This window comes from Orcinus orca, chromosome 13 (assembly GCF_937001465.1).
Source record: "Orcinus orca chromosome 13, mOrcOrc1.1, whole genome shotgun sequence".
In the NCBI taxonomy this organism is placed as follows: Eukaryota; Metazoa; Chordata; class Mammalia; order Artiodactyla; family Delphinidae; genus Orcinus; species Orcinus orca.
In genome coordinates, this window is record NC_064571.1 from 85461779 (window position 1) to 85488024 (window position 26246).

The window sequence follows — 26246 nt, forward strand, 5'->3', positions numbered from 1 at the left end:
ACCTCTTTCCTTTTCTCCTTTTCCACCTAAGTATTTTTCACCCCGAAGTATAAGAGAAGAAAGATGAGTGACCTTTCATGCAAGTGGGGAGGGAGCTCAGGACCCTTTCTTTGTTACAGTGCAGCCCTGAAGAACAGAGAGTGACAGGTTCCTGGCCTTCCAGTTGGGAGGGGCCCAGGATCTCTGACTTGGGGTGGTAGGGGTGACATGAAGCCTTTTCCAAACTTTTTTTTCACGGTCCTGGTTTTAGTAGCAACTAGAATAGGCTGAAATCTGGATGCATTTTTGTGGGTAATTATCTTTCTCAGTTCAAGATTCTGTCATTACATTGTCTGCCAGACATCGTTTTCGATGTTTTTAAAAACTTTAAATTTTCATTTCTGTGTATTTATTGACTTAAGGACTATTTAATCAGATGATATTTTGAGCTACAATTCAGAGATCTTAAATCTTGATGTAAACTATAGAAGTCTTTGCTTTTTTTTTTTTTTTTTTTTTTTCCGGCCATGCCGCGCTGCCTGTGGAATCTTAGTTCCCCAGCCAGGGATTGGACCCGAGCCACGGCAGTGGAAGCGCTGAGTACTAACCACTGGACCGCAGGGAAGTCCCATAGAAGTCTTTGCATTTTGAACGATAAAATAATCTTGCTTAATACCAACAGCCAATACCCAATTTTATTTGTGTATCTGAATCAACTTTGGAAATTTTCTTTATAAAACACAATTAAGTGACTTCATTATGTTATAGAGCCAGGTGTGGGAACAGAGTTAGATTTCTTAAAAGAGCTGAACAGGAGCCAGGCGGTTCGGGTCATTTCTGTCATCCATAAACAAAGTGAGGACAGGAAAGAATAGAGTGGCTTCATGTATCCATGTCACTGTGTGTGTCTGGTGTAGTGAATACAGCTAAGCTCCTTTCCTTTTTTTCATGAATAAGGCTTTGTAAAAGAACAAACACAGTGCCTCACGACTTCTATTTGTATTTGTAACCTGTGGAGACCTCCTGGTTCCAGGTGAGAGGGCACCTGGGCAGAGCGCCAGGGCAGGGAACCCAGCAGGCCCTGCCTTCCGAGCCACAGAAGTTTTACTGTGGAACAGAGATTACCTGCAGGTCTCTAGGAAGAAATCAAGAGTGTGTGCTGGTCCCTGGACTCCAGAACCTGGTGTCTCTATATCCAGGGAAAAGCCTAAAATGGGGATCCTGGGGAGGTGGTTACTGACCCCACAGAGGACAGTGGCACATTAGTGACTGGGAACAAAAGGGGGGCTTCTGAATCTTTATGAAGACGGCATGGCTGGCTTTTGCTGGTAGAGCAGCTGGTTCTTTAAAGTGTTTTAAAATTCCTCTGTTAGAGTCACAAATACAGAGCCGATTTCCTAGTAACAGAGCTCAGCTGACTCTCCCATTGAGGGCTGGCAAGCTCTTCTTGCCACCAGGACTTTTCTAGGTGTGGATATGTTTCTGATTTTCTGGATCTATTTTAGAACTTGAATTTACCCCCCACAGAAATAATATTTCCATGCTAGCCTACCAAATCCTATTTTAATTGACAGAAGTTCCAGCTATTGAGGAATGAGAAGGTCCGCAAATTTTCTCCCTCCAAAACAGCGATAAAACTGGATCAACTGGTCAAAACCATTTTAAGACTCTGGAAATTGACCAAAAGTAAACAACAATTTGAGATGCATTTATTTAAAAGAAAATAGGTGACCTTTGAGTGAGAACAGTGGGAATTGTGGTGTTCTTGCCTGGGCTTACCTCCATTCTTCATTCCCTGGCAGAGTAGTTCGCCTGGGGCAGGGATGGCCACAAAAACAGCAGCTTTGATTGACTTGATTTAGAGTGGAAGGCGGAAAACCCATGCAATGGTTCACAGAGAATGCCTTCAGCTCTCCTGTCCTGAGGATGTGGTCCATACGTTCAGCAGAGAGATCCTGGCAGCGAGAGAGCTATAAAGGGACTAGAGAAAATCTCAGCACAACCCTGGCTGACTGGAGACTGCATCCACGCCAGGGGACGTCTGGGAAGGCCTGAGGGACAGGGAAAGCTGGGGCGGACTTGAGAACTGCTGGACCATAGAATGAGCTCTCAAACCCACACGTAGATCCCTCGGCGGAGGGCAGAAGCCTTACTGGCTGCAGGTGTTTGAACACAAGCCCTGACCAACCCTTGGCTGACCACTGAGATTACAGACAGGGGTGACTCCTCGAGTGAGGCTGAAAAATAAAACCAAGAATTTAAAAAACTGAGTGGAGATGTCAGCTGCTGTGTGCCACGGGTGAGAGAGAGTCAACACAGAATAGCACAACAATGCTCAAGAAGAAAGACAAAGTTCAGTTACTATATTATTTTAACGTGTCCCTTTTTTTTTTTTTTTTGCGGTACGTGGGCCTCTCACTGTTGTGGCCTCTCCCGTTGCAGAGCACAGGCTCTGGACGCGCAGCCTCATCGGCCATGGCTCACAGGCCCAGCCGCTCCACGGCATGTGGGATTTTCCCGGACCGGGGCACGAACCCGTGTCCCCTGCATCGGCAGGCGGACTCTCAACCACTGCACCACCAGGGAAGCCCAACATGTCCCTTTTTAAACAAAAAGTTATGAGAAACAGGGGAAAAAAGCAGTCAATTGAAAACTGTCTCTAAATGGACCCTGATGTTGAATTTACCAAAGACTTCAAAGCAGCTATTAGTAATATGCTCAGAGAATTAAAGGAAGATATGATCACCATGACTCAACAAATAGGGAATATCAATGAAGAAATAGAAACTATTAAAAAGAACCAATGAAACTCCTAAAGTTGAAAAGGAAATAACTAGAATGAAAATTCATTAGATGTGCTACACAGTTATTTGTGATGGCCAAAGAAAGAATCACTGAACTTAAAGATGGATCAGTAGCTGTTAGCCCATCTATAGAACAAATGTAAGAAACACTGAAGAAAAACAAACCTCAGAGACCTGTGGGATGCCATCAAGTATGCTGACGTAATGGGTAATGAGAGTTCCAAAAGGTGAGTCAAAGGAGAAAAGGACAGAAAATGTATTTGAAAAAATGGTGGCCAACTGTATCACACATTTGATGAAAAACGTTAATTTCCAGGTCCAAGAAGCTCAACAACCCCAAGAAGGATAAACAAACAGCTGGTTACTAAGATACATTGTAGTCACACTGTTGAAAGAAAGGACAATGAGAGCATCTTGAAGGCAGAAAGGGAAAAATAGCTCATCGCAGACGGAGGACAATGCAGTTCTTATCAGAAACAGTGGAGGCCAGAAGAGAGTAGAATGGCTTATCCAAAATGCTGAAGGAAAAAATTTTCAACCACAAGTTCTATATCTAGCAAAACTATCCTTCAGAAATGAAGGTGAAGTAAAGACATTCCCAGGTAAACAAAGACCAGCTTTACAAGAAATTCTAAAGGAAGTTCTTCAGGTTGCAAGTGGTATACCAGATGGTAACTTGAATCCACAGGAAGCAATGAAGAGCTCTAAAAATGGTAAATATGGGGATAAATATAAAAAATGCTATACATATTCTCTTTTTTTATTTAAAGGACATACGGCTGTATAAAGTAGTAATTATAACACTGTATTGTTAGGATTATAACAATACATAGATGCCATACATATAATGATAATAGCACAAAGGACAAGGGAGAAAATGGAGGTGTATTGGAGCAAACTTGCTATATTTTATCAGAATTAAGTCAGCATCAATCTGAAATATGCATGCTGTAATCCCTAGAGCAATCACTAAGAAAATAACTAAAAAAATATATAGTGAAGAAAATCAACAGTGGAATTAAAATAGCATACTACCAAATTTTTTTTAATACAAAAGTAGGCAGTAAAAAAGGACCCAAGACATACCTAAGACAAATAGCAAAATGGCAGGTGTACACCTGACCGTATCAATAATTACATTAAATGTGAATCAAAAGGCAGACTGGATAATAAAAGATCTAACCATATGCTTTCTATAAGAGGCACTCTTTAGATGAAAAGACACAGCTTGAAAGTAAAAGAGTGGGAAAGATATATCTCACAAACAGTCGTCAAGGGAGTGCTGGAGCAGCTACAGAAGAGACCACCAGATCTAATAAACGAGTTTGGCAAAGTTGTAGGATGCAAGATGGGTATACAAAATCAACTTTATTTCTATATATTACAAATATTCCAGAAGTGAAGGTGCAAAAACAGTTCCACTCACAGGGGCGTCAAAAGGAATAAAATACTTAGGAATAAGTTTAATAAATGCAAGTGCACTTGAACACTGTAAACCATCCCTGAGAGAAATTAAAGAAGAGTAAATGGAGAGGTACTTCATATTCGTGGATTGATAAGATGGCAGTTCTCCCGAAACTGATCTACAGATTCACTGTAATCCCTAACAGAAATTCCAGAAGGCTTTTATGGTAGAAATTGACAAGCCAGTCATAAAATTTATATGGAAATACAAAGAAACTTGAATAACCAAAACAGTTTTGAAAAAGAACAACAGAGTTGGATTTACACTCTCCGGTTTCAAAACTTACTGTAATGCTACAGTAATAAAGATGCTGTGATAGTGATATAAGGATGGATATGTAAATGGTTTAAGCAAAATTGAGAGTCTAGAAATAAGCCCTTAGACTTGTGGTCACTTGATTTTTGACAAAAGCTCCAAAGCCATTCATTTGGAAGGATGGTCTTGTCAACATGTGGTGCTGGGACAGTTGGATATGTGAAGAAATGAGCCTGGGCCTTACCTCACACAACTAACTGAAAATGTATCGTAGCCCCACTCAATATAACAGCTAAAACTATAAAACTTTAGAAGAAAATATAGAAGGAACTCTTTATGTCTTTGGATTAGGCAAAGACTTCTTAGATATGACACCCGAAGGATGGTCCATAAAGAAAAAACTGATTAGTTGTACTTCATCAGAATTTAAAACTTTTGTTCTTCAAAAGACACCATTAAAGGAAATTCCCTGGTGGTCCAGAGGTTAGGATTCCGCACTGTGCTCTCACTGCTGAGGGCCTGGGTTTGATCCCTGGTCAGGGAACTAAAATCCCACAAGCTGCGTGGCCAAAAAAAAAAAAAAGAAAACAAAAAGGCAAGCCTCTGGGGGAAAATATTTGCAAAACATATATTTGATACAGGACTTATGTCCAGAATATATAAAGAACGTTTACAACTTAATAATAAGAAGCCAGACAACCCAGTTTAAAAATGGGGAACTTGGGGCTATCGTCAGCAAGTCCGCGTTAGGTACCCAAGTACCTTCTGTGTGCCGTGGTCGGTTCTAGGTGTGGGAGGAGTGGCCGCGAGCAGGACTGCCTTGCTGGAGTTATTGTTCACGTGGGACCAGACAGACAATAAACAGGTAAACACAACATTCAATCAATGTTATTTCCAAGACTGAGGTGAATGAAAGAACATGGCTGCTACTTTAGATGAGTTGAGAATTAAATGATGCAAACGAGCCAGTTATTCATGGAACCAGAGGGAGAGCCCTTGAGGCAGGTGGAGGAGCCTGGGCCAGGCTCTCAGGAGTCCGGTGTTGGGTGTATTCAGAGCCCAGCAAGAGCTCCAGCCTTGCTGGTCCCTGGTGGGCCAAGGTCTCCAGTGGTGTAAAATGAGGTCAGAGAGGTGGGCCGAGGCGGATTGCAGTTAGTTAGCTTGTTTTTTTTTTTTTTGTGGTACACGGGCCTCTCACTGCTGTGGCCTCTCCTGTTGCGGAGCACAGGCTCCGGACGCGCAGGCTCAGCGGTCATGGCTCACGGGCCAAGCCGCTCCGCGGCACGTGGGATCTTCCCGGACCGGGGCACGAACCCGTGCCCCCTGCATCGGCAGGTGAACTCTCAACCACTGCGCCACCAGGGAAGCCCAACTTGTTTTTTTTAAATCAATTTTTATTGGCGTATAGTTGATTTACGATGTTGCATTAGTTTCTGCTGTACAGCAAAGCAAATCAGTTATACATATACATATATCCAGTCTCTTTTAGATTCTTTTCCCATATAGGTCATTACAGAGTACTGAGTAGAGTTCCCTGTGCTATACAGTAGGTCCTTACTAGTTATCTAAGTAGCGTGTATATGTCAATCCCGATCTCCCAATTTGTTCCTCCCCCCACTTTCCCCCTTGGTAACCATAAATTTGTTTTCTACATCTGTAACTCTGTTTCTGTTTTGTAACAGATTGTAGTTTTAAGTGCAGTGGGAGCCCACCAGGGAATTCTAAGTAGTGTCACAACATTGTTCCCACTGCTCTGTGTGGATAGGATTGTTAGAGGGTGGGCGTGGTGAAAGGACCACCAGTCAGAGACAGCGGGCAAGTCAGATGGGAGACAGGAGGGTAGCAGTGGACATGGGGAGGGGTGGGTAGATACGGGCTCGGTTTCAGAGGTAGAACTAGTGGGATTGGATTGCAGATTGGTTGTGGGGTGTGACGACAAGGGAGGAATCGACTTTTCCTGGCCTCAGCGGCCGGGTGGACTGTGTTAGGTGGGAATGGGGGGGATGGAGGGAGAAGCCGCTTACTGGGCAGGAGGGCTTTCTCTGCCAGGTTAAGTCTGAGAGGCCTCATTAGATATTCGTGTCGGGACAGCAGGCAGACAAGCCTGGTGTTAGGCTTTCAAGGCTTAGAATTCAATGAAATCATCTAAGAAAAAATGTACATGGAAAAGAGGAGAGGACTGAGGCTTCATTGAACAGCTTGGCTGGAGTCACCAGCTGGGAAGAGATCAAGCCAGCTTTCCAGCCGGGCCAGTCTTCACTCCAGAATCGACTTCTGTGTTCTCCTGATACACCCTAATTTACAAACCTGACTTTTTCTTCTTAGTTTCTATAGCCAGTATGTTACGAGATATTTTTTAGTTCCTCCTAGGAAATCCTTAGCATTTGCTGTCCCATCCCCTGTCTTAGCTCGGAACTTATTTCCTCCTGCTGTGTAAGTGCTCTTCTGACTCCCAGCCTTCTGTCTTACCATCCATCATATATATGGGTTAGTCTTTATTATTTGCCTAAAAACTATTTCATCGTATTGCTCTTTGTTCAAAAATCTTTGGACGCCTGTGGGAGAATAGCCTCAATACTCAGTCGAGAAACTCACGGCCCTTCAGAAACCTCTGAATCCGTTTTACCCACTAAGCTCATTTCCTGTTGTTTCTCCCAGTTTTCACTAGGTAGGCGTCAGGCTGACCAGTCTTGGCCCTGGGCACTCAGCCTGACTGGGCGGTGTCATCTTTTCTGTGCCTGTCCTGCTCCGTGTTTGCAGCTACGTCGATGTTGTTGCTGTCCTCCCGAGGGGAGCCTTCACTTGCTTCCCTGGCCTGCGATGATCTTTTCACGCTGCTTCTGTTCTGCCTCTTCACAGAACGCCTTCTCTTTGTCAGGCACCACGCCAGGCTCAGACACGCAGATGTCTGAAGTCTTCAAGGAGTGCGGTCTAGTGAAGGATACGGACATCTAAGAGAGCAGTTTTCACAAAATGCGATTAAGACGCTCTAAATAGACATAGTGAGACGGGTGACTGGCATTTTGATGGCTGATCCTGGGAAACCCAGCACTGCAGTCACGATCGGCTGCCAGACATTGTGACCGTTGTTCCTGGCTCGATGTCAGGTTCTTGAGATGGAGAAGCCATATCTTATTGTTCCTTCTATAAAAGGCAAGTGTGTGGAGTCAAAGTGACATCTTTAACAAACCAACTCTGGGAAGAGATGAGACACGTGATCTAAAAATGTGAAGAATGGCTACTGTGTATCTTTAAGAGGGTGTGTTTATAAATGTGGTGATAGTGGAAGGAGGCTTTCAACTTGGTTCTTAAAGACATCATGTGGTTAGATAGTTGATAGTCACCTATTGGTTACCTGAGGATAAACTTAACCTTTGGTTCTAATACTTTAGCAGAAATAATGTATTTTTAAAAAAAATATTTATTTATTTGGTTGCACCAGGTCTTAGTTGTGGCAGGCGGGCTCCTTAGTTGCAGCTCACTGGCTCCTTAGTTGTGGCATGCAAGCTCTTAGTTGCAGCATGCACGTGGGATCTAGTTCCCTGACCAGGGATCGAACCCAGGCCCCCTGCATTGGGAGCATGGAGTCTTATCCACTGCGCCACCAGGAAGTCCCAGAAATAATATATCTTAGAATGTGTTACTGTACACAAAGTAAAAAGAACAAGAAACGTTAAGGATCACATTTATTAACATTCCATTAAATTTATGACTGGCCTATTAGAATAAAATGCAGATACTATCAAAAAGATTTTAGAAAACTGATGTTTTGATGATGGTTATAAAACTAAGTTTTGAGACTTCCAGTTAATTGTAGCAGATTAAACACACACATTTATCTGAAACTCCAGTTAAATGGTAGTGAACCATCAAAGAGGTGCAAACTATAAGACGGGGGCTGGAGATGGCATAAGAAGCCGAAACCAAAGCGCCTGCGAGGATGGTGCTGTTGAGGACCAGCTAGTCTGTCCTGCCAAGTCCAGGGCTGGATCCGGGAACTGGCCTGGCAGCCTCTGGAGAGCAGAGCCTGCATGTGGGGTGTAGGGCTGTGGAAGGCTCTGTCTTGGTGACCGGTGTCAGACCCTTTGACTTTGAAATGGTGCATGTGTTACTTTCATAAAAGTAGAGGTGAAGGAAAAGCCGAGCTCACTCCGGGATGCTGGTTTTAGAATAACATTTAGAATAATATTTAGGCCACTTCCGAATGCCACCCCATAGAAAAATAACTCTTCAGGTTGCCTTGCACATAATAGCCACTAAATGAAAACGAACAGACTTGATTAATCATAAATTTTTACAGAGGAAACTTGAACAGTTTTTAAGCAGTCATCTTTCCAGGTCTCTGCTGACTTTATCAGGCTTAAGATCCTGTTTTGAAATATACCCAGAAATAGAACACTCACCTTTGCTTTACGTCATTCGCCCGTAGGTCAGCAAACTCTCATTATGTCTAATAATTGTGTTTGTATTCACATGACTGTTGTATCTTTAGTGCAAAAATTTTTACCTGTGTACATATTTAGCATTTTAGCCAGTTGTCTCTCTGGTTAGTTAATGTGAGTATTGTACAGTTTTCTGGTTACTTGTTACCAAAGCCTATTTTTAAGATCCTGTAAATCATTTATTAAGTACTTTGCAAACTCTGTTTCTCACTAGTGCCATCTTTGGAGTTAAATCTAGTGTCCACCCCCTGCCAATATTTACTGCCTTTTTGTATCAACAGTTCTTGGCTTACATTTATTGCTATTTAAATAGATTAAAATGTAGAAATAACTAGATTAAGTGAATTATAGTTTTGATTATTTAATGGTGTATTCTAGAAATGGAAATATGTAATTGTGGATAGTAATTTTGGAATAGATTTTGAAACGAACGGAGTGTAGGTTTGGAGAAGTATTTACTTAGAGGTGTTTGCTTTTTAAACTGAATGGAGTCTCTCTTCAAAATTACATAATAACCTATGATATGCAGGGTTATATGCCAGGAAGTAGAGGTAAGGTTTGGAGATACCAACTGGAAGAAAACTTGACCCCTGACTTAAAGGCTGTTGTGACCCCCTAGCAGTTTTAACCTGAGTTTACCTTCTGTCAGCTTTACAGTTTTCACTTAGCAGGGCCATCGAGACAGAGGGAGGGGAATCAAATAAGACTCGGGACAGTTTAGCAAGAAACGATGATAAAAGAACACAGTTAACTTTAAAGTGAAATGGAGCCCTGTTTCAGCAAATCGTGACCAACCTGAGACAACACTGATGGTGACTAACTTATCCTCCCTCAAATTGCTGGAATTCCAGTGATCACCTGTGTGCATGTGTGATGGGTGATCTCAGTGTTGCCAGGCTTCTCTAAGCTTCAGTAATATTCTAGTTTCATCTATCTTAAATAATTCTTTATTTCTTAAGTTATCAAAATAGAAGCCTCTGTAAATGTGTTTCATTCATCCAGTAGAACCGAAGGAAGAACTCTTTTTTTTTTAAGTTAGATTCTGGGGCAACAAAAGTTCGTGAAGAAATTTGGATTTTGTTCTAAGTGTGGTGGGTGGCTGCTGGCAAGTCCTGAACATTCTGGATGCTGTGTGTATAACAGACTTGGGAGGGAGTGGGAGCAGGGGGCTAGTCAGGATGCTCTTACAGTGGTCCAGGCCTGGACCTGCTTCCAGTGGGACTTACTCAGTCCAGGATAGATTTTGATGATAGATTTGAAAATGGATGTGGGTCATACATGATGTGAACTATGAAGATGGATATGAAGATTCGGATATGGGATGTGAGTATAGAGATACATCAAAAATGACTTTAGTTTTTTGGGCAAAGCAACTGGGTGAAAGATGATGCCATTCATCAAGACAGAGAAGACTAGGGAGAGGAATTGTTTTGGTGAGGGCAGAATTTCTATTTTGAACATGATAAATTTGAGATGCTTATTAGGCAACCAAATAGAGATGTTAAGTAGCTTGTTGATTGTTTGAGTTTGGAGGTTAGGAGACACGTCTAATCTAGAGATATAAAATCTGGGTGCTGTTGGTATACAGCAGTAGGTAAACACCTACACAGCTTAAAATCATGGAACTGGAAATCCTTTTGGAAATAGGTGCAAATGGAGAAGAGGACTGAACCCTGAAGCCCCAGGTTGAGAAGGAATCTGCAATGGAGATTGTAAAATTTGTTTCCAAATAATTTTTTTTTTTTTTTTTTTTTTTTTTTGCGGTACGCGGGCCTCTCACTGTTGTGGCCTCTCCCATTGCGGAGCACAGGCTCCAGACGTGCAGGCTCAGTGGCCATGGCTTCACGGGCCCAGCTGCTCCACGGCACGTGGGATCTTCCCGGACCGGGGCACAAACCCATGTCCCCTGCATTGGCAGGCGGACTCCCAACCACTGCGCCACCAGGGAAGCCCTCAAATAATTTTTAAATCAACTTTATTTAGATAAAATTTACCTAAAACAAAATAGAACCACCAGTTCCGTGAGTTTGGACAAATGTATAGACCTGTGTAACTACCACCCAAATCCAGATACAGGACACCTCACTCATCCCCCAAAGTTCCTTCATTCCCCTTGTAATCATTCTAGCCCAGTCCCCTGCAACCAGCTATCTGCTTTCTATCACCATAGATTAGTTTGCCTGTTTTAGAAGTTCATATAAGTTGAAGTATATAGTAAGTAATCTTCTGTGTCTGGCTTTTTAAACTCAGCTTAATGTTTTAAAATTTATTCATGTCACTGTGTTGATCAACAGTATGTTCCTTTTATTACTGAGTACCCTTCCAGTGTGTGAATATACCACCATTTACATATCCTTTCACCTGTCTATTAATGGTCATTTGGATTATTTCAAAATTTGGGGGACTTCCCTGGCGCTCCAGCGGTTAGGACTTTGCCTTCCAAAGCAGGGGGTGCGGGTTCAACCCCTGGTCAGGTAGCTAAGATCCCACATGCCTTGCAGCCAAAAAACCAAAACATAAAAACCAGAAGCAATATTGTAACAAATTCAATAAAAACTTAAAAAAAAAAACTGTCCACATCAAAAAAAATCTTAAAAAAAAAATTGTATGTATTTAAAAAAAACCCCAAATTTGGGTTATTAGGAATAAAAGTTCTAAAACATTCTTGTACAAGTCTTTGTATGGATATATGTCTTCATTTCTCTTACGTAAATACCTAGGGAGGATTTGCTGGGACATAGGGTAAGAGTATGTTTAATCATATAAGAAACTGCCAGACTTCCCCAAAGTGGTTTTACCATTTCACACTCCTACAGGCAATGTGTGAGAGCACCAGTCGTTTACCTTCTCATCAACACTTGGTTTTATCTGTCTTTTCAATGTTAGTCATTCTAATATGTATACAGTGGAATTTCACTATGATTTTAATTTAGATTTCTCCTGACTGATGATGTCAAGCATCTTTTCTTGCCTTTTTGACCAATTATACATCTTCTTTTGGGACACGTTTATTCGAACCTTCTGACTTGAATTTTATTACTATCTTATAATTCATTCTTTCTGTTTTCTGGTTGTAAGTCTTTTGCAGGTATGTGGATATATTCTCCCAACCTGGGACCTGCCTTTTCGTCTTCTTGGTGGTGACTTTCGACAAATAGAACTTTTAAGTTTTGATGAAGTCAATTTAACAATTTTTTATTTGATACTTTAGAGCTTTCTGTGCCTTTTCTAAGATGTCTTTGCCTGCCTAAGGTTATAAATATTTTCTTCTAGATTTATGGTTTTAGTTTTTATGCTTATGTCAGTGATCCAGTCTGAGTTAATTTTTTTGTGTGTGCTATGAGGCAAGGGTTGAAATTAGTTTTCTTCCATGTGTGTATCCATTTGTCCCAGCACTATTTGTCCACATACCGTCTTTTCTGTTTTGAATTGCAGTTCACCATATATGTGTGACTTTATCTCTAGACTGTTTGTTCTGTTCATTGATCCGCGTGTCTAACGTGCACAGCACTTGTAACATCTGAATACTAACTTTACTTTCTCCTTAATTATTTTTTAAAGTTCCATTGTATAATTTTTTTTAATGTACTTAATTTATTTATTTATTTTTGGCTGCGTTGGGTCTTTGTTGCTGTGCGCGGGCCCCCTCCATTTGCAGCGAGCGGGGGCCACTCCTCGCTGCGGTGTGAGGGCCTCTCATTGCGGTGGCGTCTCTTGTTGCAGAGCACGGGCTCTAGGCGCGAGGGCTCAGAGCACCGTAGTTGTGGCTCGCGGGCTCTAGAGCGCAGGCTCAGCAACTGTGGCACACGGGCTTAATTGCTCCGCGGCATGTGGGATCTTCCCGGACCAGGGCTCGACCCAGGTCCGCTGAACTGGCAGGCAGATTCTCAACCGCTGCGCCACCAGGGAGGCCCGTCTCCTTAATTGTTTTTCTCTGTTTGCTTACATACTTTTTGTTTTACAGTGTTCCTTGTATTTTTAAAGTGGCTTCAAAAATTACTTAGAAATGCAAAGACTGCAGAATGTTTTGAAAGAGAAGAGTAAAGTTTGAGGACTTAGGCTACCTGATTTCAAGATTTCAAAGAGAGCCTTGGAGAGTATAGACAGTGGGGAAGGCAAAATAAGGAGAAAATGCAGTTAGTACTCAGCTGTGCAGGCCTTTCCTGAATCTGGGCAGCACCCAAAGCCATCTGAGCTCAGGCACCTTGGAAAGTGAACAGTTTAATTTGATTTCAGCACATTAAAACAGCTACTCATTTATTCGTTTTTGTCTTTATTCCCATCAAGATTTTGAACCTTTTGTTGATGTTGCCTGTTTTCCTCATTTGGGGAGAAATTCTTTCTCAGTTCACAGCATTGCTAGCCCATTAGTTTCCATAGTCCCTGAGCACTTTGTTTTTCCCTGAACAATTTCCAATTTGTATCTAATATCTAGAGAATGGGTATTTTAGATGTGGTTTCTCTTTTTAAAATGGGGCAGTCATTCAACATTCATATTTTAATGAATAATAAAAGGTTCTTTCTGGAACTCTTCAAATCTTGTTGATTTAATTTTGTTATGAGTGATGATAATATCAGGGTGCTTTGAAAAACTGCAGAGAGCAGAAATCCCAGCTCATAGTGGTATAATGGTGTAACAGTACAGGAAGATTTACCTCCTGAAGCAAGAAGTCCTGAGGCAAGGCAGTTCTTGTTGGTTAACTCAGCAACTCAGTTTTAATGAGGGCATCAAAAAGTTCTATTTTTTGTTCTATATAGCTTTTCTGCTTCGCCATGTCAGCATATTGTCTGTAGGCTCACTCCTTTTATAAGCTGGGCTTATCAACATGACAGTAGCAAGTGTCCTACTTCAAGGAGAAAGCCTTTCCAAAAGCTCTGTGTCATGTTTCATTGACCGTACTTAAGTTTTATGCCCACATGTAAACTGGTCCGTTGCAAGGAGGGCGAGACCACAGTGATTCAGTTAGCATAGTCAGGCTCCCTCCCTGTGTGCCTGCCTTTTATAAGGGAGAGAACTACGGTTCAGAAGTAAAGAAACTTTTTTAAGATCACACAGATAGGAAGAGTAAAAAGTGATGGGGCCATTATTTAAATCTAGATCATGTCTGTCTGGATTTTATTTGCATGCATATTTTTCTGTTTGAAGACATTCAGTGAAACCCATGCAGTGACCATAGCACTTATAAGAATATCCTGCCCGTATGTATTGGCTTATATGTCTGCTTTCCTCTGCTGTTGTGTGCACTTGAAAAATCAGGGGCTTTCCCCATCACCCTTTCCTGCAGCCTACCTCGGAAGAAAAGATAACAACAAAAGTTTGGTGTGCTTTGGTATCAGTTAGGAATACATTTCAGTTGCAGGAAAAAACCACCACCTGAGATTTTTTTCTGGACTTAGGTTATTCAGAGCCAGTGTAGCTGCTCAGCAGTGTTTTTTAAAGGAGCAGGTTTCCTGTTCTGCGGTGCTGTCCTTCGCCTGTTAGATCGCTGCTTCATGGATGCAAGATGCTTGCTGCAGCAGCAGTCGGATCCGTATTCTGGGCAGAAGGAATTCACACCACACCAGCTGCGTGTATCCCCTCTTGTTCTTTGATTCTCACAGAATGCTCTCATTGACTTTTGACAAACTCATAACTAATCTATGGTTGCAATTCAACCATGATTTGACAGAATTAGACTACAGATTTTTCTCCAGTTCAGTAAAGAAGTTCCTCACATCACGGGCAAACAAGTGTTGTTCCGTTATGAATGTTGGTTGATATTTTTGTTTACATTAATGAGTAAATTGAAAGTGAAGCAATAAAGATATATGTGAGCACTTCACTCTCCTTGTCCATCATGTGAGTAAGAGCAACTTCTTTGCTGAATTGAATAACAGTTTTTAAATACTGGAAGAATAAGATTTCCTCTTTTTTTTTGGCTATTCACAATGTAGTGGCTACAGGTCATGACATACTTTTACAAGTTTAACGTGCATTATTGGCATTCTCTTCATTACTTCTAATTCGGCTCAGCCAGCTTCTTCCATAAAGGGCCAGATAGTAAATATTTTAGGCTTTGAGGGCCTTGCAGTTGCTGGTGCAACTATTCAGCTTAGCTCTTCTAAGGCAAAAGCAGGCATAGACAATATGTATGTAAACGGGCATAGGTGTGGTCAGATAAATTTCATTTATGTAACAGCAAGGAGGGGGCGAGATTTGCCCTACAGGCTTCAGTTGGATGATCCCGGCTTTAAACATTCTATAGTGTTTGCCAGTTTTCAAGGTGTAAATACTTCCACCACGGTGGATTTAAAGCTACTCACTTGATGCCCCTGAATGTGGAATTGGGAAGAAATGCTCAGTAGCTCACAATTACATACTATTTCTACCGCACAGATACAGGAGATGGAAGTCACCTCAAGAGCAGAGAAAATAACAAAAGTCAAGAAGTGATGGAGAAGTGATGAGTTTGAACATTTAATACCTTTGAAAGATAATTTCTTTCATCTTATGTTTATATCATTTAGTTTTTAGTAATGGCTGAGTTTAACAACCACTTTACAAAAACTCTTGAAAAATTAACAGCTTTCATAAGCTGGTATGAGCCGGATCTGGAACACTCCTGCAGGCGGCCACCACCATGGGCCACACAGATGCGTACCTTCCCAGGAGCCTCAGCAGACGCCTGCGTACACCTCGCAGGCAGAGCTGTGTCTCTTGCCACCTCTAATGGCAAGAGAGGCTGGGAAATGGAATATTTAGCCTTTGGCCTCTATAGGCAAGGGAAGCAACGGTGAACAGAGATGGAAATGCACATGGAGTGAGTCAGCCTAGAGTGTCTGCTACAGTTCTGTTCTAGAACTTTTTCCATGATATATCCGTATATGTTTATATATATACATACATATGTGTACATATATAGAGAATCTAAAATGGGATTGCATTTTAAGCACACTGTTCTTTAGCTTACTTTTTCCACTTGACTCTGCCTTCCATTGTGTGTACATATAGATATCTCTTTATTCACTGTTACTGAATGCTATAGTGTGGCTTTCTATTTTATTATTTACATTTATTATAGCTAATATCATTGGAGACATTTAGCTGGTTTCCCATTTTTATCATTAAATACAGTGCTTTAGTGAATATCTTTGTATGTATCCTTGTGCATATATATAAGTATTTTTATTTTTTAGGATAGACTTCTTGCAGTGAAATTGGCGGTTCAAAGAGTATGTACAAATTCTGAGGTATGCTGCAAAATCACCTACCGAAAAAAGATGTTTAAAATTTCATCCCTACCAGCTATGTTTGCGAACGCCTGTTTTTCCCTCCCAAACTGGATATTATCTACTTTTAAACTTTTGCCAGTCTTACTAGTCTTTTTTTTTTGGCTGCTCTGTGCATGGCATGTGGGATCTTAGTTCCCCAGCCAGGGATCAAACCCGTGCTCCCTGCAGTGGAAGCATGGAGGCTTAACCACTGGACTGCCAGGGAAGTCCCTACTTTTAAACTTTTGCCAGTCTTAAAGTATTATCTACTTTTAAACTTTTTATATTGGATAAGTATTATAATTCTAATATGCATTTCTGGATTATTATTATTATTTTCTGGTCATTCTTTATCATGAATCTGATTTATTTTTCTAAATGGACTGGCCGTTATAATTTTTTTATTCTATAATTTGATCATTCACATTCTCATCCATTTTTTCACTTGAATTCTTAATTTCTTTCTTTGTTGACTTGTAGAATTTCATCATTAGGGATATTAACCTACATGTAGTAGATAATTTCTGTTACTTATTTAATTTTCTGTCATCTCTCATACAGAAATTTCCAATAATCTCTATATAATAAATATTGTCACATTTTGTCTTTGTGGCATTTATGATTTTTGTCATGCTTATGAAGGTTTCCCCAGTTCCAGAAATTTGAGGATATTCTTTTGTGTTTTATTCTAGACTTTTTACTGTCTTATTTTTTTTCACAGTCTGACTGGATTTTTGTATGTGTGTGTAGTGTGAACTCGAAAACTATTTTTATTTCTGAAAGGAGAGCTAACATTTTACACTTCATTTGCCTCATTCATCTTTTTCCCACTAATTTCGTATGCCAGCTTTATAATTACCAAAACTTTCAGTTGTACGGTGAGTCTTTTTTTTTGAACCTTCTTCTCTGTAAGGTTAATCTTTTGGCCTGTTTCTGCATCAATACTGCATTATGAATCACCGTGATGTATTCTTTTATCTGGTAGGAGAGGGCAAGTCCTCCTCGTCATATGTTTGTTTAGTTTTCCAGAAGACCTAGCAAGTCAACTAATCAGGTTCCACTGAAAGTATTGTTGGGGACTTCCCTGGTGGCGCAGCGGTTGAGAGTCCACCTGCCGATGCAGGGGACACGGGTTCGTGCCCCAGTCTGGGAAGATCCCACATGCCGCGGAGCGGCTGGGCCCGTGAGCCATGGCCGCTTAGCCTGCGCGTCCGGAGCCTGTGCTCTGCAACGGGAGAGGCCACAACAGTGAGAGGCCCACGTACCGCCAAAAAAAAAAAAAAAAGTATTGTTGGGATTTTGCTTGGGATTATGATGCTAAATTTAGAGATTTGAGGGGAGTGGACTCTAATGTTATTTGAATTTTCAAAATAAGTCTAAAAGTAAGTTATTTTACACTAACACATATACCTCTTCTTTCCCACTTCACAAACTTTCATGTGCTTTCCCCCATGAATTACTAGTGTTTCAGGGCCAACGAAGTACTGAATATTTTGAGAGATCTTTTTAATGTTAAGAAAACATCCTCTTCCCTTAGTTTACTGAGTTCTATTTGTTTTGTGGAAACATAATAGAATTTTATTAAATGCCTTTTTATGTATCTGTTATAACTATTTTTCCCCTTTGACTCACCACTATGATGATACATATTACTAGTCTTCCTTTACTGAATCATTCTTGCATTTATCCAATAAGCCCTGCCTGGTTGAGGTATCTTATTTTAAATTACAATTAGTTTTAGTGTGCTAAACTCTTTTTTTTTTTTGGTGGTACGCAGGCCTCTCACTGTTGTGGCCTCTCCCGTTGCGGAGCACAGGCTCCGGACGTGCAGGCTCAGCGGCCATGGCTCACGGGCCCAGCCGCTCCACGGCATGTGGGATCTTCCCGGACCGGGGCACGAACCCGCGTCCCCTGCATCGGCAGGCGGACTCTCAACCGCTGCGCCACCAGGGAAGCCTGAGCTAAACTCTTTTTAAGGAATTATTTCAGTTATCTAGTGCAGCAGGACAAATCACCCCAAGTTTAGTGTCTTAGCAGTGATCTATCATTATTTTTCATGGTTTTCTGTTTTGAGTAGACCCAGCTGAACAATTTTTGCCTAGGGTCCCATGTGGTTGTTATTAAATACTGGCTGGAACTGCAGTTATTTGAAAGCATGACTGCTTGACATCAAGAAGGTTTCCTGCTAAGGCTGGCAGTTGATGTTGGCTGCTGGCTGGGAGATCAGCTGGGATGATTGACTGGAGCACCTGCATGTTACCTCTCCATGTGGGCTTGAGCTGCTCACAGGTGATGGCTGGGCTCAGAGACAGTGTGCCAAGGACAAGCATTCCAAGAAACCTAGGAGGAAGCAACAAGACTTCCTATGACCTAGCCTTGACGTTGCAGGAAGTCATTTCCATTGTATTCTGTTGGTAAACCAAGTTATTTCGACCAGATTCGAGGTGAGGAGAATTATATTCCAGCTCTTGAGGTGCAGAGCTACATGTGCAACAGGGAGGGTTGTTACTGGGGGCAGCAACCTTAGGAGCCCTTCTGTCCTCTGGCTCCCAAAGTTCACAGTCATCCCACATGAAAAATGCTCTTACTTGGCTCCCAGGATCCCCCAGAGTCTCCTCTCATTATGGCATCAAGCTCGAGATCTCTGTCTCGTCATCTCAGTCAGGTCTAGTGTGGATGAGGCTTCTTGGCTGTGGTTCTTCTCCATGTGAGGACCAGTAAACTAAAGGGGCCCCTGGGGGACCCAGTATACGGTGGTGAGCAGTGATAGGATAGCTGTAGTAGACCTTTTTGTTCAAATAGGAGGGGAAGGCAGGTCACCTAGCAATCCCCGGTCCGTAACAATTGTGAACTCCAGACAGACACCTGTTATCACTTCCTTGATTAGGGCCCAGACCTAGTCCCTGCAAGTGGTTCTCTGTGGCTCTTGGATTCACCCTCTAGACTCTCGACTCCACACCCTGAGCTCTCCTTCCTTTTTCATAAGAAATAGCCAGATTTTGCAGTTGAATAGTTTTCTTAGCCTACTACCCAGCAGTAGATAGTTGGGCACCCAAAGATCTGTCTTCATTTTGAGCTGTCTCTCCCTTTCAGTCCAATCTCATGTAACTCCCTTAAAAATGATGTGGGCTTCCTGTGTATCTAATTATAACCCCCTGCATTAGACAAAAGCTGCACCCACAGATCTCTTTTTGATAGTCTCCTTTTTAATTTGGTCTGAAAGTGCTGTGGGACAACATCCTTAAGGTTCCTAAAAATGCTCTTGCCTCGTAGAGAGTCTAAGAGGTATATACCCTTAAGATTCTTAGAAACTCTTTTTTTAAATCTAAGAGGTTCTATAAAGTTGTCCTTAAATCTTTCTGAGGTGTCATCAAGAGACCTTTGACTTCATCTTTACTCTGATTACTTTAAGAATATTTTGCTGACAAGAAAGACTATCCTGAGCCCTTTCTATTTTTCCTAAATTCTGCTCAAACCCTGCACATTTTCTTTTTTAGTTCATCTCTCTCTACCCTTACCTGTTGTATGCATCTAAGAGAAACCTTTCAGCACTTTTATTGGGTATTTTTCTTATCTTCCACGTTACAGCAGGCAGCAGTGTTCCCCAGTCACTGTATAACCTGGGGTGCCTGGGGTGCCTTTTCTCTGCTTCCAGTTAGAATTTCCCTCCTGCTCTTTAGGTCTTCGGTAGCAATCTCCTCGAGACCTTTCCTGCTGCCACCTGCTCCCTGTCCTAGAGCCAGTGTGTGTTAGGTTTTTCCTATGGTAGCACCCTGTTTTCACTTACCAATTTCTGTTCTGATTACGTCACTACATCAAAATACAGTGGCTTAAAATAAAGTGCTTACTGTTCTGTGGGTCAGGAATTCGGGAAAGGTTCGGCCGAATTGAGCCCTCTTTTTCACCTGACGTCAGCTTCTTCATGTAACATGTCTAAAGACTTAGTGCTCTCTGGCACCTCACTCTCTGACTCTCCCTCCTCCAGAGCCCGTACATGTGTTGGTCTTGGGACAGTCATGCTTTTCTCCTGACGAACAGCTTCCAAAAGGCAGGAAGGAGAAACTGCCAGGCTAGTTATGGGGCTACGCCTGAGCTAGCAAAGTGTTCCTTCTACCATAGTCTACTGGTCAGTGCAGTTAGAGGGCCAATGGAGATTCAAAGCGGGTAGAGAAAGAGACTCCGCCTCCTGATGAGGGGACAGAGGGGCAGGTTGTAGAAGAGCATGTGAAATGGGGCCCTCTTTGGAAAATGCAATCTGCCACATGATATTCAGAAGTTATGTTAGGTTTGATTTCTCAGCGTTTTGTGTGTGGGTACGCACATGTGCCATTTTATCAGATATAGCTATCAGGAATATAGTAACTCTGTAAATCATTTGAATTAGGAAGCTTTCCCCCCTTTTTCTTTGCTCAGGAATAATCCAAGTAGATCGGAATTACCTCCTGGTATAAAGTTTGAAAGGACCTTTTCATAAAAGCTCCTGAATTGCCAACCTGAGAAGTTTAAGGTTTCAACTTAGCCAAATACGTTGGTCTTTTTCCATTGATTTCTTCATTATATATGTTTAGAAAGTCCTTCGCCAATTTGAGAATGTTTGAATATTTATTCACAGCCCCTTTGTGATTTGGTTTTATGTTGTATTCATAATTCTTTAATCCATCTAGAATTGTTTAGATGAAGATACAACTCCCTTCCCCCAGCCACATGGTTAACTAATTAGGTGATAATCAATCCATTCCTGCTAATTTGCATTGCAGCCTTCATTTTATGCAATGTTATGTATCCTAGAGCCTGTGGATTTCTGTTCTATTGATATGTAAATTCTTTTTCCCATACTGTGTGTTTAATTATTGTAACTCTCTCCCATACATCTTAAGATTGAAAATTACTAAACGTTCATGTTTTAAAATGTGAGTAAATACCACCTGACCCACACTGTTTATGATTTTAGACACTTGAGGACAAGTTTTAAAAATCCTATTAAGAATTTGTTTAATGTATATTTCAGCCAAATATTTTCATACTAGATTTTGTTTTCTAGAAGAAGGAGGAATAAATAGAACAGATATCAATACTCAACATATTCAGTTTCATGCTGTGAGCATGACTTTCAGATACATAATTTGGTGTACAGAGTTTTTTCAGAAGGAAAAAATGTATAAAGGTAGGAACTAAATGCACTTACCATTGAAGATGGTACAAAGTTCAAGTAAACTGAAGCAGACACTAGTAAAGATTTTTAAAACTTGTTGAAGAAAGCTATTTGTGGAGTAGATCTAGTAATGTTTAATTTTTTGAACTGTATCATATAGTTAATAAATTAGTTAAAAATGTATTCTTTAACAAAATGAATCTTTTTATTTCACTAATCTAGCTTATTTTTGTTTTCCAGATATTGTTTTGTGTTTGCTTTGGGTTACCTCACAGTATGCCAAATTACTAGAGTCTATATCTTTGATTATGGACAATATTCTGCGGATTTTTCAGGGTAAGCCTGTTTATCTATTCTAACATGTTGGTTAAAGGACAAAATATAGTTGCATTTAGTAGTTCAAATGAAAAACTCTTGTTAGTTGAAAATTCTTTTATGAATTTAGCATTTTTCTTCTTGTAAAGTGGTCTTTTATAATGCTACATAAGTCACAAAAATAACCTGGTTTTTAAAATTGACTTATACAAAATTGCTAAATATACGGCAATTAAATTTGTTGTACAGCATTCTGATATTGAAAGCATTTTCTAATTCTGTTAGAAATTTCTGCAATCACTTATAACTAATGAAAATCAGCCCCTTTGAGTCTGCATCCTTGCTACCTTCCCTCCTTCACGCCCCCCCTTCCCTCCGTCCTTTCCTTCCTTCTTCCTTTCTCTGGAGTCCCTTTTATACAGTCGTTTCACATCTGATTGCTTGTTCTTGCTTCTTAGCACACTGTGGGACTTTCTTTGGACCAGAGGTCCTCGGACTAGCTTTGTCATTCTGAATTTCCAAGAGAGGGCACTTGAGCATGTATTTTACATCTATGCATTTCACTCCTATGGAATGTTTTACATTCTTATATTCAGTATTCTACTGAATGGTAGAAATAACTTCTGGCTTTTATTCCTTCAAAGGAGATTGAGTCCCTCCTTGGTACTGGAGAGGTCTTTTCCCTGTAACAAAACTGATGGAGTGTCTATTATGAGATAAATGCAGTCCAAGTCCTTACGAATGAACTTGCTTACCATCTTTATAAAGGGACACCTGCTAACACCTAGGTACCAGGTGGGGAAGTTGAAGATAAAACTCTATAGTCTTTATGCCAAACCTGACAGATTTCTCTGTTGAACAAGATACAGAAGACCTGCTTTTAAGTCAGTCTTGAGTCATCTGGACAGGATAAAAAATGACCAGTAGGGCTTCCCTGGTGGCGAAGTGGTTGGGAGTCCGCCTGCCGATGCACGGGACACAGGTTCGTGCCCTGGTCCGGGAAGATCCCACATGCCACGGAGCGGTTGGGCCCGTGAGCCATGGCCGCTGAGCCTGCGCGTCCGGAGCCTGTGCTCCACAATGGGAGAGGCCACAACAGTGAGAGGCCCATGTACCGCAAAAAAAAAAAAAAAAAAAAAATGACCAGTAAATCCAACTTAAGGATAAGTAAGTGGAAAAAATAAAACAAATCATGACATCTATGAAAAAAACTGTTCAACAGTAGAAAAGGCCCGAAGTTGTATGAGCTTAGAGAAAAATCACTGTTATAAAACAAGAGAATTTCAGAAGATGAAATATCTTTTTCTCCTTAATGAGATCAAAGTGGATTTTACTTTTATTAAACAGATTTTTAAAACAGGCTTGGGTGAAAGGAGACCGCATCCAAAAGAACAAACACAACCAAGACAAAACAAAATTGATTAAATACACTGAAACACTAGTTAGTCAAATTAGCAACATATTGCATAGAATTGAGAAATACACCTGGCATTCAGAAGAAGTGAATAGGTGCTGGCCATCTAGCTTATAAACAATAGGAATTCTTGAAGAAAAGAGCTACTGAGCAGAGTCAATAAATGTATTGGGCCACCATGAAAATCTTGGTGAACCTGAAGAGGTAACCCAGGTCACGTGTTGTCATCCTAGTATAACGGAAGTAGGAACTAGCTGCTTATATTTTTAAACCGCCAGATTTAATAAGTAGTTTAACGTAGCTGACTTGAGTTTATTAGTATGGATTGGTACAAGTACAAATTCGTGAGGCCCAGTATTTGCTGGATCCTTGTAACCCCTCCTTCGTTTCAATCTTAGTTATTACCTTTTTTATTTACTTTATCTGCTGTTCTAAACTCATGTCACTCTCTAGCTAGGGGTAGGCTGTCAGAACAGCAACATCATTTCGGTGGCTTTACATAATGAAGGTTTATTTCCCATTCACAGTCCAGTCCAGTGAGGAGGGGGCCTCTGCTCTGCACAGTCATTCAGGGAACCAGGCTCCTGCTTTCTTGTGGCCCTGCCTCCTTCAGGGTCTCTGGAATCCTCTTGATTACGTAGATGGAGGGGGCGTGTCCAGCAGTGAGTCAAGCAAAGAGAGAACATGCCATGCTTTCTCCCATTCTGTTGGAAAAGGCTAGTTCCATGACCCCACAATTTAGAGGATAGTTTACGTTAAGAACAAAATGCGCGTGACATGGCTTTAAGTATTTTAATGAAATTAAAATGTTCATTTAAATGTTTAAGTATAATTTAAAATATTGAAGTATGTCAAAGAGAAATAACATAGCATTTTAAAGGTGGACAACCTGATATAAAACTCCCAGTTTAATGTGTGATTTTTATCCATTAGGAGAAAATATCTGACCATTATCAGTGAACTGATAAAGATTAGACAGAGACACATCAGCTCAAGGAGAGCATCGAGGCTGAACTAAGTTAAAGGACTCTCTCTTATTTTAATGGGCACAGAAGAGAAAAGCAGCATTTAGAAGCCTTGAGTGTGTTACAACACATGAGCAGAAAAGATCCTGACTTGACCCTAATTAGGATAGATATGGTAGCCATCCAAAATGCTGGCTGTCTGAAGAAGGTAGAACTGAATAAAGGGAACCATTCTTTGTGCTAAGCTGTCCCGTTGCCCTGAAGTTGGAAAAGGGAAGCCAAGCTCTTGCTGAGGACTAGCAGGGGAACTGTTTTGTACAGGGCAGTGTTACTTGCAGAGGTGTGGAGCACTGATTTTGTGTGTGTGTGTGCGCACGTGTGTATGTGTGTGCAATGAGAGAGAGAGAAATAGGTTGAATATACATTTAAAATGTTGATTAGATAAAAGGGACTCACCTCTTAATAGAAGCTTCTTTTTGCAGAAAGGTTGAGAAGCTAGGTTGTTAGCTTTCACGTTGGCCTCAGAAAATAGGTACAAGAGAAGTATAAAACTGAAATAGCTTTTCTTTATATCAGCAATAACCGGTTAGAAAAAATAATGGAAAAAGGATCCTAGTTTCAAAAGCAGTAAAAACTATGAAATATTTAAGAATACATGTAAAAAGAAATGCCGGGACCTCTGTATAGAAAACTATGAAACTTTACTATAGGATATAAAAGAAGACTGACTGGAGAAACATCTTGTTTATTCAGAGTAACAGTCAGTATTGTAAAGACGGTCCTTTTCCTCTAGTTAATCTGTAAATGTTATGCAATTTAAGTTGAGGTTTTGAGGGAAATTAGACACATTGAAAAGTTTCTCTAGAAGTGTTTGAGAGTAGCAAATTCAATATAAAAACATACTCTGCTTGTAAAGCAGCTTTCATTTCAATATTGTAGGACTGACATAGGAGTAGCCAAATCCAAGAAGCCAGCATAGAGAAACAGACCCGTGGATCTGGGAAATAAGTGTACAGAATGAAAATGCTGGGATTATAGGTCAGTGAGGAAAGCCCCTCTCGATATTCAGTAAATGGTATTGAGACAGAAAAGGAAATGTAAATACTTGCATCCTTGTAGATGGAAGCAGAAAAGGAGATTTTGGGGGCAGGAAGAGAATGAGTTCTGATTGGAATATGTAGATTTTGTGGAGCTGAAGGGCTGGTTAAGCATCCACCAAAAAAAAGATATGCGTGACATATTTTCCATTGAAGTCAAGAATATATTTTAGAGCTAACCGGATAGTATCAGATGCTCAGGAAGTGTCTTATTACCGGCTGCCCACGTGTGTTCATTCAGCTAAGATTTATTGAGCATGCTCTATACGTTTCGCTGGGTGCTAAGTACTTTTCCAGGTGACAGTCGTGTCAAGCAGAAGAAGGGAGAGACCACTTGGTCTAAAAGCTCCATTCCGTCCCTCTGTACTCACTGAGCTGAGTCCTGGAAGATTCCTGCTGCTCTTCACCATCCTCCGCTCTGCTGTGCCCCGTACCTGTGTTGTAAATAGGGTTGATGTAAATTATTCAGCCCATAAACCGCAGTGTTCCATTTATCCTGTTTCATCCTGTGGGAGCGTCTCCCGACGCCTTGACCTACATTTGGTTAGGGGAAGCATTCCGCCCAGCTGCCACTGATGTAGTTCAAGGTACCAGGAGTAAACAGGCACGGGTCTGTTATATAGTTTCGTATGTCTGTTCCCCGCCCTACCTGAGCCTTTCCCCCGATTTTATGTTTGTTCACAAAGCAGTGTGGTATCACGGTATTTATCAGAAATCTGCAGTGTTCTCTTAAGACTCTGAAGAGTGGATCACTGGCCTTCAAAGCCCCCACTGTGTGTGCCCAGCCTCACCTCTCAGCCTGTCTCGTCTGATGCTGCAGTCACTTTCATGTCCTCACACTTTACTGCCCATCAGATTCTTTCTGCCAGGAGCACCCTTCCCAACCCTACCTGCATATCCAGACCTCCCTGCTCTTAAAGGCCCGGATGAAGTGACTCCTGTTCGAGGTGTTTCCCCCTCAGTTTGCTTAGTTTGAAGTTATCTCTCATTTCTCTGCACATTTCTTCAAATATCTCATTTAGCACTTAACACTTTTTTATGCAGCTCTTCATGTACCGGTTTAGCTCCTAATTTAGTGAGAAAGCTCCTTCGGGGACAGCACTTTAC

At 41.1% G+C, this 26246-nt stretch overlaps 1 protein-coding gene across 1 annotated transcript in view; it reads left to right on the plus strand.

Moving 5' to 3' along the window:
• MBOAT2 (membrane bound O-acyltransferase domain containing 2) overlaps positions 1–26246 on the plus strand; it is a 117949-nt gene that overhangs the window by 59671 nt on the left and 32032 nt on the right. Inside the window, exon 4 of the mRNA XM_004274904.4 lies at positions 21589–21684. Coding sequence (XP_004274952.1) covers positions 21589–21684 — 96 coding nt within the window. The remainder of the gene's footprint in view (positions 1–21588; positions 21685–26246) is intronic.